This window comes from Electrophorus electricus, chromosome 22, assembly GCF_041902795.1.
Source record: "Electrophorus electricus isolate QZ-2024a chromosome 22, ASM4190279v1, whole genome shotgun sequence".
Lineage (NCBI taxonomy): Eukaryota > Metazoa > Chordata > Actinopteri > Gymnotiformes > Gymnotidae > Electrophorus > Electrophorus electricus.
The window spans coordinates 18,385,001-18,399,424 of NC_137518.1; the positions used below are offsets into that span (position 1 = coordinate 18,385,001).

The 14,424-nt window shown below is 41.3% G+C and overlaps 3 protein-coding genes across 11 annotated transcripts in view; 1 reads left to right on the forward strand and 2 right to left on the reverse strand.

Moving 5' to 3' along the window:
- Positions 1-1,809, reverse strand: part of cdkn1a (cyclin dependent kinase inhibitor 1A) — a 6,420-nt gene extending 4,611 nt beyond the window's left edge. The window contains exon 1 of one of the 6 annotated variants that reach the window (XM_027025420.3): positions 1,666-1,809. The gene's annotated coding sequence lies outside the window, so the exon portion shown is untranslated. Of the gene's footprint in view, positions 1-1,007; positions 1,601-1,665 lie in introns of those variants that run through there. The other 5 variants (XM_027025422.3, XM_027025421.3, XM_027025426.3 and 2 more) reach the window with 5 other exon arrangements.
- A 3,438-nt stretch (positions 1,810-5,247) lies between these two features.
- srsf3b (serine and arginine rich splicing factor 3b) lies at positions 5,248-10,526 on the reverse strand. Of its 2 annotated transcripts, XM_027025404.3 has the most exons (7): positions 10,400-10,507; positions 9,363-9,427; positions 8,532-8,742; positions 8,086-8,220; positions 6,178-6,216; positions 5,973-6,059; positions 5,248-5,870 (listed from the first exon to the last, which is right to left on the reverse strand). In XM_027025404.3, exons 2-7 carry the CDS (start codon positions 9,367-9,369, stop codon positions 5,843-5,845), a joined length of 507 nt encoding a protein of 168 aa, XP_026881205.1. In that variant the 5' UTR covers positions 9,370-9,427; positions 10,400-10,507; the 3' UTR covers positions 5,248-5,842. The 2 variants fall into 2 exon arrangements, with proteins under 2 accessions (XP_026881205.1, XP_026881206.1); XM_027025405.3 differs by lacking the exon at positions 9,363-9,427 and having other exon boundaries at positions 10,400-10,526.
- On the forward strand, positions 9,962-14,410 carry pth4 (parathyroid hormone 4). Of its 3 annotated transcripts, none has more exons than XM_081705360.1 (4): positions 10,016-10,051; positions 11,784-11,895; positions 12,288-12,376; positions 13,574-14,410. In XM_081705360.1, the coding sequence occupies exons 3-4, from the start codon at positions 12,288-12,290 to the stop codon at positions 13,854-13,856; spliced, it is 372 nt and encodes a 123-aa protein (XP_081561486.1). In that variant the 5' UTR covers positions 10,016-10,051; positions 11,784-11,895; the 3' UTR covers positions 13,857-14,410. The 3 variants fall into 3 exon arrangements, with proteins under 3 accessions (XP_081561487.1, XP_081561486.1, XP_081561485.1); XM_081705359.1 differs by having other exon boundaries at positions 10,037-10,051; positions 11,758-11,895; XM_081705361.1 differs by lacking the exon at positions 11,784-11,895 and having other exon boundaries at positions 9,962-10,051.
- Positions 14,411-14,424: the final 14 nt, after the last annotated feature.

Sequence of the window (14,424 nt, forward strand, 5' to 3'; positions counted from 1 at the left end):
ATAGGCAGGAACATGCAGGGATCAGACGACGTCTGGGACTGCACAGGGTGGGGCCTGACTGTACAGGGGAGTGGCCTGGTTGTAAATGGGCGGGGCCTGACTGCACAGGGGCAGTGACTGACAGAACAGGGAGGGGTCTGACTGTAAGGGGCAGAGCCTGATTGGGTGGTCTCAGCCCATATGGCATTACACAGCATAAAGATTCATGAGCACTTTCACATAAATATACTCATGTATTAACATAGATAAACTTTTTATTGATTATTAGAACCTAACTTATAGATATCACTCAAATTTGTGTTTAACACATGGTAAAATTTTGGTTTTTAGGTTTTTACGGTTTTTATGGAGGAGAACATTTTCCCTCAATACTTTTTTGTCATATTGATATTATATGCATAGTGCCATCTGTGAAATTTAAAAAATGTTTAAACATTTTTAAACATGTGTAACTATGGTTAAAATAAATTATTAAGTACGTGTGCTAATATATTCATAATCGTTTTACTCAAAATCCCAATGCAACTGTGGTTTCTAATGGCAGATTCCAACGAACACTCATCCCACTACAAGTACTGAGAAGATTCAAGTCCGTGGCGGTAAGACACGCTCCTGCGCTCTGGGTCAGAGGTCAGTGTGACTCATCCGCAGTTTCTGCTTATTTTCCTAATAGTCATTGTCCACGTGAATTTTGTTCTCGTGCACTCACATCCAGACTGCCGGGTGCTTCAGGTCTACACCACCTCAGTCATGTCGAGGAGTCCAGCACAACCGCAAAGAATAAAATTAAAAAACCTCCAGATTTAAATTATCTGATGTAATCCAACTTTAAATGAGAAATGGCTATATGTACTATAAAACCTTTCTAATCGGTTCCAACATGACATTGAGTGGAACCTTAAAAGAGGTTTTCTTGTAATCGCCAGGTTTAAAGACAAAAATTGAGTCCACCATTTGATTTACTTATGAATAAAATGAGACATCATGAGTAAAAACATTCAACTTACATGGGCAGCGATGAGTCTACCAAAATGGCAAAAAGATAATGTGTTCCTTAAGAAGCTTAAGATATTATTAAATTGTCATTTACTTTTAAAAGAAAATAAGTCGAATTCAGCTGGCCTTCAGCTAAATAATAAGTCAGTGTGGACGTTTATTCCAGGAAACTGTCCACTTTGCTTCCACCTACTGACGGCTGTTCTGCGCGGTCCGCGCGAGTCTCCTGCGTGGGCGTCGACACGCCGCTCGAGACGAGGCGGGGTTTAGTGGCTAAAGCACGTGTGTTTAACCCGGTAAACACAAGCACACACGTGATTCTATCCGGCGCTGTTCGGAAGGATGTTTGGGCCCGATGTCCAAAGCCCCTCCTGCGGGATCTTTCTATAGACATTCCAACGCGTCTCACGAAATCGTACGCGACCAGTTCAGTTAAAACATGTCTAGGTCTATTTACAAAATGTGTATTTTATAATCGCATATTGGATGTTAATGAGGCCATATTACATGTTGGGAAGACCACTGCGTCAGGACTAAAAGTAAATGATTAAGCTTATTTTTTCCCTATTGTAATTTGCTGCTCTAACTTGATCATCAGTGTTTCGTAATTGCATAGTCTATCTTTTCCTTTCGTTATGCACGCATAAAATGAAGAATGTCATAGCTTACGGTAACCAGATACTGACTGGAAACTCGACCTTTCGTCTCCTGTTGCAATGAGCCGAAATTCCCACTCCGCCTATTCCACGCGCTCTCAGAGCCAGGCTGGTTTATCTCGCTGACGAGAAGTCGGTTAGTCACGCCCAGAGCCTCCAAGCGGGGTGGAAATCCAACCCTTAACATTCGGTTCTTTACTCCTAGCCTACAGCGTTGTTTCTTGGTGATGTGGATGTCCACCACACCGCCCTAAGCTCTGGTAGCCAGAGTCTTTTTGCCTTTTCGATGTTCTTCGCTACTCCACAGATTGGTTAAATTCTAGGAAGAAGGAAAGGCACTTCGTGAAAATGTTTCAAACAGAAACGTATTTCAGAATGAAATTCTTTAACGTGTTTAAAGAATTTATTTGTCATGGACTAATGCTTATGCTTATGTTGCTGTAACTGACTAGCTGTTCATGTGCATTAGCCAGTGTGTTAGTGTTAGATCATCCTCACAGTATTCTATTACTGTTCGATTCACTTCTGATAGAAATGAAAACTGGAGTGGTAGAGTTTCACGATCAGCGTTAGACATATCCTATAAATAAGACTATTTTAGAGTCATTTTAGGCCACTTTATGCAAAAATGTTAAAAGCATGCAGATGTTATTTAGAATATTCAATAATTAAGCTATGTATTATTTAGGCTTGAAATTTATTAACAATCACGTGATTGGTTTGAAAAATTGTGTCAGAATATATATTATGGTACCCCCCCCAAGTTCATTGTAAACAAAATTGAAAAAATTATTGCATCTAAATTTGCTTTATCCACCTTAATTCCATGTTTTATGAATTGCAGTAGGATCTTCTGACTGTGAACCAAGTAAACCTGGACTTTCTTTTCTTTAAAGCCTTTTTAAAGTAACTCCAATGTGAAGTGTCTCACATTGTTAAATAAATATCATCTTTAATATTATTTCCTTCACTGGCAAAGGGAATGAGGCCTTAAAGATGACTGGGAATTTCTTGTAAATGGGATTGTGACTGATTAGCAGAACAGGATAAAACTACCTGATGTACATCCAGTTTATTTAAAAGAGCAGGAAAATTATTACATCCGGTCACCATGGACACATTCTGGTTCCAGAGTAATCTTCCAGCTCTTCGTCATCTGGCAGCACTCCAGAATTTCCGAACATGCACAACCACAGGGCAGTGTGAAAACCTCACACAGACGGTGCAGTAGGCCTGAGTACGAGTCAGTAGGAGCACTGATGGTCTAACAATAAGGACAGAGAGGAGAAGAGGAACAGTAGCCTCTAATTAACACTGAACATTTTCCATCTCATTCTGAAAGCAAATCATGAAATGACAACATTTACCACCCACTTTATTATAAACATTTATTTATTGATAAACACACTCTAATAAATACATAGTGTTATGCCTCCACTGTCCGCTTGGTCAGTTCCTAACCATTGAGCCAACGCTGACTGGATATTTCTGGATCCCAGACCGATCACCCCAGCACTGATACAGATGTGTAAAACCTCCAGCAGCAATGCTGTGCTTGATAAACTTGTATCAGCTCAGCAACTACCACCATACTACTACCAACGCAATAGTGATGCTCGGATTAATCTGCCACCCAAATAACATCTGGTCAGTGATCCTGTGTCCAGAAACTGACCAATGAGAAATGGGATAGAAAATGACTGACAAATTGCGCTTGCCACTTGATGGATCTCTGTCTGTAATTGGACTCCTTTTAAGTGTAGCCATAAGGCACACACTGTTGCTGGTGAGAATGTGAAAACACAAAGGGTTCAGGTTAATCGAGAGCAATTGTGTGACGGAGAGAGAGAAGCTAATGCAAATTCTAACTACAGGCTGTGTAACTTATTACATCACTGATATAACAGTGAGGCTTACTCTTCTCTTACTCTTATTGAGTCACTTCTTATTGAAATGACTCAATAACAACAAAAGTTTTTAAAAAGTAACCCAGTACTCTCTATTAATAGAAATCACCTCAAAGCAAGTTTAACATCAAAGTTAGTGGTTAAGGTACTTGACTTATAATCAGAAGGTTGCCAAGTTGCCACTGTTGGGCCCCTGAGCAAGATCCTTCACCCCCCAATTGCTCGTCATAATTGTAAGTTGCTTTGAATAAAAGTGTCAGGTAAATGCCAAAAATGTAATATGAAGAATAATGGGATTAAAAATCATCCTCGATGATTACAGATAGCATTACTCTTTTGAGGCATGTGATAAAAGAGACACTCCCAAACAACTAGACATCACACCTTTAGATCCCCAGCCAAACAAGCTATGAACACCTTAGTTACCTGCATGCCTTACAGGTGTGCTGTAAACACTCTCCGGGTGTGGCGCTAAGAGCTGGGTTAGAGAAACCTGTGGAGTTACAGCTGAATCAGCACACAGGGAGGAACGCCTCAGCAGCTAATGAGAACTTAGATAAACTATTACAGAAATTTTGAAAGGTGTATTATTATAAAAATTAAACCTCATTAAGCAAAAGCTGGTGAAAAAATAAAGACAAAGCTGGTACAGAGTGGAGAGCAGCATTAGTGCCTTTCGTGAAACAAAAGCAAGTTTATTTGAGTCAGTTATCTGCTGTTTCACCTTCACTGTTGGTGAGGTGAGGAGGTTCATAGAGACTGAGGGATTGACGACGCAGGAAAAGGCCATCAGGGTCAGGGTACAACTCTGCTCCATTTAAGATCCACGTTGGCACTTCTGTGCTATCTGATAATATTCTGTGAGCTGCAATTTTTCTTCACTCCTGTAAACATTACATCAGATGATTTGTATACAAAAGTGATAACTCCACCTTTTCAAAGGTGATCTAATTACTTTGTAAATACCATTGCACTGTATTATTGGTGGAGGTATGCACTGTAGTGTTTGGGAACATGTTCCAACCAGATTCTTATTACAGGCAGCTATACTCATACTGTAATAGCAATGTACTGTTATTTTGACACCTATACTCTTCTGTGGCATAACAGCATCTAAGAATTGGGTACCATGAAAAGTAACCTTAATTCAATGAACATTTCTTGGATGACAGGTCTCATTTAAAAAAAAAATTAAAAAGAATTACAGGACATTCAGCTACCACTGCTCAAGATGCTCACAGTACACACAATAGGGAGGAGGGGGGTGTTAGCAGGGGCTCAGTTGGACATTTGGCAACATCAGTACTGCCAAACCAATATTGCAATGAATAAAGAGCATACCATACAGCAGATAAACCTGCCTGCTCAGTAGTGCAACATTCCTGAAGGTGTCAGGAAGTGGTATACATGCTTAGGAATCCCAGTATACAAGAACTACTAAGAAAGGCTTGCCTAATATTCATCTTGCAATTCTTGCTTGCTTTTATCCTCTTGGACAGGCCATGCATATCTTAAGACTACCCTCTGCTGTTACAATTACATATTCTATCTAGAGCTACACTGTATTGGTTTGACTGCCTACAATAGCACCATGGCAGTAAAAGGGCTTCAAACAGTAGTGGGACAGAAGACTCCCTTAGACATTGTGTGTAGACATGAACAGCATTAAAGCACCACCCAGGAACCACTTTTCTTTCTTTTTTTTTTTATTTCAGATAAACATTAAACAGTACAAACACTAGGGGAAAAAAAAAAAAAAAAAAAAAAAAAAAAAAGGAGCTAAACTATATGAAGGTCAAACTGGTCTTCATAGTGCCATACTTCCTGTCAAGCTGCAGTCAAGATGTCCAAATTTAGAGAGAACCCCAACACCAACTTACAAAAGCAAAAAGCAAAATTCCACTTCATGTCTCCCCTTGAGGAAGAATGAGCTCGGGGCATGTGTAAGAGGGACTCGTCACAGTGAAAATGGCTGATGGCTCCTTACATTTCACAGACCTTCCATGCATTTAAAAAAAAAAGAAAAAAAAGAAAAGAAAAGAAAAAGGAATGCTGCTTGATGAGAAATGAAAGCACAGTACAGTGTAGCCCACACACACAGCACAGAGGAACGCAAACATAACCGCTCTAAAATACCAGATCATTTTATAAAAAGGAGGGAGGGAAAAAAAAAAAAAATTACAAAGCATAATGACTCAAAGGGCATAAGAGTCCATAACGGTGGAGTTAAAAGACGAGTTATCGCAGTCTTTGCACAATCCTTGTGTAACGATGAGCAGTCTCTTACTTCCTGTCGTTTGATCTGGAGCGACTGTCAAAGATTAAAACAGCCATGTCAGTATTCATCAGAACACCATTTGGATACTGTGTTCAGGTCATTTCAGGCTAATGAGAAGCAAATACAACCCTGTACCTTCTTGATCTGGAAAAGGATCGAGATGGTTTGTGGTTCCTGTCTCTGGACAGAGACCTCTCCCTTCTACGGTCTCGGGAGAGAGACCTAAAGGCACATCAGACAGACATGTATGCATATAAGTTTTTCAATTGTGTGGCAACCTGAGCAAGAACCAAGGGAAGGGATGAGGCCAGGGGAGCCATGAAAAGGTATGGCACTTTACCTGCTGCGGCTGCGACTGAAGCTCCTCCTACGGGGGGATCTGGAGAGGAGAGAAGGGGCGACAAACAGAGCCAGAGTGAGCCACATGGGGGGAAAACAGTTACTATCTGCCCCTTTAGCCCTTATCCTGCCAGAAACTACCTGCACTCAACACTCTCACCAGGCCCAGGCTACGGGAGGGAGAGAAGGAATTTAGCTCCACGGGCCAGAACAGTACACGTGAGGGTTGGTCAATAATGGCAGCTCTACAGGGACTTTTAAAACAGGAGACAGGTAGTTCTCCAGACACAGCCTAAACCAAGTCCCAGACCGAAGGATTAAAATAAATAAAAACCCTCCCTTTGTGTGCCTTAGACTGGGTTTAATCTGTGGCTGGAAAACAGCACATTAAGACCCCAACATGAAGCCAATTTGGGGCAGTAAAAGGGCCAAGAATGCCTTTTTAAGGCACTTTGGGGGGTGGGGGTAGAGACCTTTGTTACTATAGCAATTTTTAATGAAAAAGAAGGAAAGAAAGACAACTCAGTGCATCAAAAAACAAAACCGATCGCCCACAACGCAGTCAATGAGACCAAAGGAGCACTGGATCATAATGCTCAAAAAGAAAAAGAAAAGAATTATGTAACCTGCTGTTCGGAGTTTAAAGAGAGACAGCTCCATATTACACCACTTAAAAAGGAAAACATTTTCCTATATGATTTTCAATTAAGAACTGTCCCCCTTTAAACCGTTTTGCATACCAACCCTTGTATTTTTGATTCAAATGAAAAGACTCCTTTTCAAAAAGATGAAACCTCTTCATTTTACAACTGTATTCAGCATCAAACTGTATGAAGCAGGAAAAACTTACTAGTCTTTTGGTTTTCAACAAGCTAGAAATGGCGAAGGGGAGGCGGACTGCCGGCCGGGGAGGCGGGACTGGCGGAATAGGGCAGGCCAGATGCTGCCAGCTGATTAGTTGGCTTGCGGATGGGGGCTGGTTGTAGTGGTTTTTTCCTGCTTTTATTGGTTAGCCGAAGGCTGTTGCTGGTGGATTGTAGTGTAGACATTTGGGAACGTAAAACGCTGATTGGTCAGGAATGTGAAGTGGGCCGCTGCTGATTGGGTGTTAAGGTTGGAGGAGGAGGAGCTGAGAACGGCATGCTCAGGAACCAATGGGCTGGTGCGACCTGACGATTGGCCATGCCTGGGTCATGTGACACGAACCCAGCCAGCTGATTGGGGCACGCTGGTCACATGATGCTGAAAGAGGACTAGTTGACTGACTCAGAGGTTGGTGAGAAGAGGCATGGTGGTGACTCTGCAACGGGGGTTCATTTTATTAATATAGATGATAAAAGAAAATAAACAACCTTCATTAAATGAAACAAAAGATTGCAATTCAACCATTAGCCCCCCACCCCCAACTCTCACTATGAGAGGCAGAGAACTTTGCAGTCTTCCATATATTATTGCCTTTTAGAAATGTCTACCAGACACTCCAAAAAAAGCTAGCGAGATCTGAAACATTTAACACTACTCTCCTAGTGAAAATCTACATCTCCAAAACTAATCTGGAACACAATAACAAAAGCATTATTAAATCAAGTGCTATTATCCAAAGACAACCATTAAAACCTTAAAATCCAGTCTTGGGCATTTACACATAAGCAGCTAGACCACTGGGTCCATGCTGTCCTGACATCTGCAATTTAATGATCAAACAAATGGCAAGTGATGATGAAAAACTGCATGCCATCTGAATCACAGGGGAGCTACACTGCATAGAACAGCTCGTGCAGAAAGAGCAAAAGAAGCTCAAAGAGCAGGAGATTTATGGGATGGTTATATTGAAAGAAGGGAGCAAAAACCGATTAGTCATCTCTGATAAAGATCACACGTCACACGAGTGAGTGGAGAGATGAGTTACCTGCGCCTGGGAGGTGGGCTTCGCCGGCGGTAGTCGTCGCGTGGGCGTCGGCTCCAGGAGGGAGGTGGACCCCGGTTCCGAGAACGCTTTTCACCATTGGACAGCTCAACCCTCACACGGCAACCACACAGAGTCCTGCATCATGGCACGCGCGCGCACACACACACACACACACACACACACACAAAATACACCAGTCGGTGAAATAAACCAGCACTAAGACAGTAATTTAAGCAAAGCATTTTCAATTGGCTGAGTAACCCAGCAAGCTGAAAAGCCTGTATGCCTGTCTTCCTGCTCCAACACAACCAGCTCAGCCAACACAATGCTCATTGTGAACTTGGTTCCCCCAGACTCTGCCTGCTAGACTGCCTGGTGTGGTGGACTTGACCACACCACTACACCAGCTGTTCCACCCCATTTCCCTTATGATTCTTCATTTTTACCTGCCATCCAGTTCCCTGACAGCATCTGTAGCATCTCGTGGGTCCTCAAACTCAACAAATGCGAAACCAGGGGGGTTCCTGGCCACCCAGACACTGCGCAGAGGACCATAGTAGCCAAAAGCTCTCTCCAGCTCCGATTTATTGCCATTATTTCCAAGATTCCCCACATACACCTTACAATCCAAAGGGCAGTCTCTATGCATGGTGGGATCTGAAGAAAGAAAAGTGTGTTTAGCAACACTGCTACACTAGCACAAAAGTAGACATAAGCAGTAGCCAGCATTTGAAGCCAGGACTTAATACTATCTTGAAAATAAGTTACACATTTAAAAAATACTCAAATCTACCCTTAATGCCCAAATATTTTTGCAGGTTTGGTAAGAATCTTAAAAATACCCCACTCCAGGTAAGTATTAGTGAAAATCAATCACCCCATTGTCTCCATGGTATGATTTGAATAATGCTTTATATTTCTAAAAAACTAAAGTGGGTGAGTGTGCCTCAAATGAAGCATTCTGACTGGGAAAGATTTACAGTCAATTTCTAAAGGTTTTCCCTTTACAAATATCTAATGTAGGTGGGAAAATTTAAACGTGCATTATTCAAATACATCCACGTTTCCTCCAGAGCAAACCCAATCGTGCTTAAATGTGCAAGTAGTTCAATATTACGTAAAAATACAAGTTAATACATTCCGAAAGAGCTGGAAACGCTACTGCAAGCTGTTCCAGGCCCGAAGTGCACTCATTTGTTTTAGTACACGAAATCAGAAATTACAATACATCTTGTACACAAATTAGCATGCAAAGTATAAAAAAATTGTGTGTTTACCTCCCATTTCAATAGGCCTCAATTCTCTAAACAAAAACGGTTACTCTGCAAACGCGAATGAGAAACTGAAAGAAGAATCGTTCGTTTAGATTTTCATGTAATATACATTTTCCACACACACACAACACACACAACATTGTAAAGAGAAAGTAACAATTCGTACAACAATTTAAGATTCTCTTCATAAATTCAAACAAATTGCCGCCTTTTTAGCCTTAGGTATGAACGCGAGCAAGCGCTAGCATGTTTGAGATCTTCAAACGTAAAAGAGTCTGATGAATGACATTAGCTAGCTTCATGGTGTGGAAATGCATAGCACATGGAAATTCTTTCAGCTCTTCATACATTTCCATAACGCAACAGATGAAAGCCACAGTAAGCGAAAGCTGAAATGGGGAGGTAAGATTAACTGGGCCTAACGTTAACTGGCTAAAGACTAGTAGCTAATGAGGCCTTGCTTTGCATTTAATCGACTACTTCGCTAGCTAATCCTCTTGGTTAACTTCGATAAGCTCTTGGTAACGTAAAAAATTCAAAATTCTGCAAAGCGATATATTCCAGTATAACGAGTGTTGGCTCTGAACCAGCCAGCTAACCTAATCTAGCTCTTCTTGAGCGTAACCCACGAGCACACCCGTCTTTGTTAAACACTTCAAAATGGCGCAGGGGAGTGCTGGCAGATTAAGCAGGTACGTGACCGAGCCATTTCGGACTCATTTCTCTAAGTGAGGGGTTTTTTTTTGCGTTAGTGTAATTATTTCTACGTATCATTTGAAGCCAAACGCATTATAAAGTGTCTGACTCTCAAACCGCCGGACCGATTACGGTATTTCTTGTCTATATAGGCGGCCAGATAATTAGCTAGCTAGCCAAGTCAAGCTAGTTAAGATAAGATAGCTGTCGAAAATGGCCGTCGCCTGCGAAATGCTCCTGCGACTAAACCACGTAACAAAAAGGCGCGCTAAGATGCACTGACACAGCCAATTGATACAGCCTAACAATTTACGCGGCCACATAACCGCACAAAACATATTTACCGTGTTCTTAATTCTGTGGTCCTCCGTAGCTTTCGCACCGAAGCGCTCACCGTCTTCTCTGCTGTAAAATGGCGTCGGCGCGAGCGTCGCCGTTTGTCGCCCTGACGTAGGCGTTCACTGTGACGTAATGGGCGGGGCCGGCAAGGAGAAACGAGCCGCTCGTGGGCATCCGGGATAACACTTACACGTGTAAAGCAATGTGTTAAATAAGTGTCAGAAAATGTCTATTGTCAAAGTTATTCTTATCCCGGTTATATGTAGCCTTTAATTTACATTTAGTTTAATCCCATCAGACGTTAATACAGTGTTTATGTACTGAAAATGAAGGCTAATGACGATTGCCGGTCACGCCAGTCAACATTACAAAGAAGAGTGATTCGATGCTTGCCCTTAAATTTAACACAAACTGTATACATTGCGCAACTTTCTTTTATCCATTTTGTATTTTCGACTTGCATTTGTCCTTCTGGGCCAAATGGTCGCTAGTGGAGATGGTTTATTCTACTCAAGAATTCAGAGTGTGGAAATAATGAGTTTGCGCGCACGCACACCTGCATTGCTCACAGACAGAAACCAGCTCATTTAAGTGTTGCTACAGTGATAGAGGTTACATGTTTCTTCTCTTTATGCCATAACTCGGTGATCGTGTGAGATGGGCAGTACCTGGTAACTAGGTCTCAGAGCTGAGATACATCACTAAGAGGAAAATATTTCTGCTTAGACGGAACAGCCAGGGGTAGGAGGCATGTGCGAGAGCAGGACACCTGCAGCCTTTATTTCTTTAAACACTTCATGGAGGCTTCTGAGATGCTTAGTGATGTACTTCACTCCTGACATTAAGTAACCAGGTACTGAGTAGCAATGTGTTATTTGAGGAAGGATTTACACTTGGCTAATCTGTTAGATCATGCTGTGTGCTGTCTGTTAGAGGTTTGGCAAGAAATAAGACATTATAGTAAACTGCTCAGCACCCTTGAATGTTTAAATTTCTCTTTATTAACTCAAGGCCACACTAACATGACTCTTAACTTGACTGTCATGCTCTTTAGCCATTGATTAAGATAAACGTGTTGGGAAATATTGCCTCTCTGATGGATTTAACAAACTAGCATTCTCACATAGACTCAGTGCTTATGCATTTATGATGGAGATACCTGGGCACACAATATAGTTCAAAACCTCTGTGACAAGTCTTACTCTGTTAAAGGGATTACAGAAGAATCACTATGTTGACCACCAGAATGAACACTCTGACAAGATTCCATTACCTGAAAATATATTTATGTGCAAATGTGAAATGGATTCACCTCTGAAAGGTGTTAGAAGTGAAAGCCCATCCTGTCTTTTGTTGACTGAAGTGTGTGAGGTAATGCTCTATTGGCAGAGTTGGCCAGCGGAGTGTATAAAAGTCACAGTGACACACACACACACTGACAGCATAGTGCTAGCGGATATCAAGGAGAGCTGACAGGCCTTGTTATCTCCCCACACAAAACGTGAGTATGTCAGCTGTGTCATTATGCTGAAAACACACATACAGAGATTTAAAAACACAGATACCATGGTACAGCCACTGAATTCACCTGAATTTTCATTTAATTGATTTTACTAATTTGTTTAGTAAAATCAACTAAATTTTAGTTAATTTAAAAGCACTAAGTAGCCAATTTTTAAAAAGTAGGTTAATAATTAAACTATGTTTAAAGTAAAGTTTTATTTTCATTTTGATATATTTTCTGTAAAGCTTTCATTTTTGTTCTTTAATGTGACATAATGTCTCTGTGAAGTGGTATTTACCTATTACAGTTACACATAGTGCATGGCTTTGGAGGCACTGTTGTAGCAGGCATACAGTGTATGTTTATGTCTCTGCCTGGCTCATATACAGATGATTCAGAAAGCCCAGAGGTGTCATCCAGTCATTGGCTTCATAGTACTGATGGCACTGACAGTCACTCACTGTCAGGAGAATGAGAGGTAAGTGCTACATCTCACGGTGAGTGAGTGAGAGAGAGCGAGAGGGTAAAACAAGCTAATTTGTCTTAAAATGAGAGCAGTATTAATAATGTTAAAACCAAGGTCTAATTTTGCCTGTGATAAAATGATACATTAAATCAAGATAAGTTCGTTGTTTACACAGCTGGTGAAGGACATCTGTTCCGTTTCATCTGGAGAATGTCTGGAAACCTTGTGTACTTCACTGCAAATTTGTCTCTACATCTTTTATTATAGTACACAGAAGTCACTCCCTGGAATCTTCTTCGGATATGGCAGGACTGGGATGGTGTTGATGGTCTTCCTTATGCAGTGTTTTTGGTAGAGAGCCTAGAGAGAAGGCAAAGACATTCCATTAATTTTCTCTGCCATCCTCACCATACGTTGCAGGATTTTGTGGTCTGAGGCAATTCCCATACCAGACGTTAATGCAGTTGGTTAAGACACTCTAAGGTGTAATGGTGAAAAGTGGAGAGAATGAGAGGTGCTTTAAATGTGTTCTCCTGCATTACAGCATCATCTACAGTCTTTATCTATTGTGCTTTTCATTCTTTGATGAAACTGGTAGTGTTTGTGCTAGAACTAGTGTCTTAAAACCAATAGTAATGGGTAAAAGTAGTTCGTTTGTGAAAAGTGTTGTCCTTTTATCACAGGACTGTGAAAACACCTTGGCACTGAGAAACCCTCTGCTAGAGTGTGGAAACACAAGCAAAATTTAAATTGTCTGCCACAGTGCACAATGGGGCTTAGAAGGTCTTTTGTTTTGTAGTTTAACAGTTGTTTCAGTTGTCCTGATGATCGCTAGTCATGTTTGAGCTCTGCTTTCATTAGCTAGACTCTATCATGGTTGAAAGGCTTAGTGTCTCTCTCTCTCTCTCTCTCTCTCTCTCTCTCTCAGAATAAAATGGAAGGCAGAAACGGACAGGATGTTTCGCTTATTGTCTTGTTGAAGTCAAGGATCACTTTTGAATTAAAATGTTGTTATGCGAGGAATAAATATGGAGCCATGTGAACTAGAATGGTGTAATAAATATGTGTTTTGCAATGTAGTTAGAGGGTTGCTCTTCTCTTGTCCGTGGACTTGATATTGCCAGGATAGATGTTTCAAGCATTGTATTGCTTTCGTATTTATTAATTTTAATTGTTCGTTAAAAATATAACTTCTCTCTCCCCTCGTAGGCGGTCAGTGACAGAACATCAGCTTATGCATGACCGTGGTCGCTCCATTCAGAGTCTCAAGAGGCTGATCTGGCTCTCCAGTGCCATGGAGGGGCTGCATACGGCACATACGCACACGCCGTCTTCTGATGAGCACGCCTCTAGATGGCACTCTCGCGCGCCCCTGCACCTTCTCTCCCATCCTGCGACAGATAGCAGCATCCACCAGGGGGCGCTAGAGATGCTGCTGACAGACATGTACAGACCGTACCTCCCCACCGGCATGGGGGATGGAGAAAAATAGCCCTGACCCAGAGAACCAATCCCCCTCGCCCCATTACCCCATTTCCTCCGCTCTGGTACCCTGAGACATGCTCCAGTCTCCTCTCTTCTGACTGTGTCTGGTTATGTTACAATATCTGTGCTCAGAGTGCACTGATGCACAAGTGCAGAGGCTGCAACAGCCTGTGAGAGGCTACAGGTGCACATCTGTGAATCTATTATTACTGCCATGCATATTCAAGCCAGCTTTCGCTAATGCATGATATGCTATTTGTAGTTAGAGTCAGATAATCGTTTTATTTGTTATTCTTAATGACCTTTTAAAACGTATTTATTCATTTCATTATTTGGGCTTTTTGCATTGAGTTGTCCTGTGTATGTAAGAGAAAATCAATAAACCTGCTTTTGTTTAGATATTTTAAAATTGCATATTTCAATGTGATAATACAGACAAGTGATATTAAGTAAAAATAATCATCAAGGGCAGAAATGAAATGATGTTTTTAAAATGTTTTTTCTTTTGCTAAAGGCACATTCAAAATAATCTTAATAAAATAAAATTTGTGTCAGCTTACAGTTATTGATTCCTG

Excerpts from the sequence above, each read along its gene's own strand:
- srsf3b (XM_027025404.3), bottom strand. Across the intron at positions 8,221-8,531 it reads GTCAGGGAACTGGATGGCAG|GACTCTGTGTGGTTGCCGTG; the intron begins GTAAAAATGAAG and ends GCCATGATGCAG. Across the intron at positions 6,060-6,177 it reads TTCAGTCGCAGCCGCAGCAG|GTCTCTCTCCCGAGACCGTA; the intron begins GTAAAGTGCCAT and ends ATGTGCCTTTAG.
- pth4 (XM_081705361.1), top strand. The coding sequence starts at position 12,288 with ATGATTCAGAAAGCCCAGAGGTGTCATCCAGTCATTGGCTTCATAGTA. Across the intron at positions 12,377-13,573 it reads CACTGTCAGGAGAATGAGAG|GCGGTCAGTGACAGAACATC; the intron begins GTAAGTGCTACA and ends CTCCCCTCGTAG.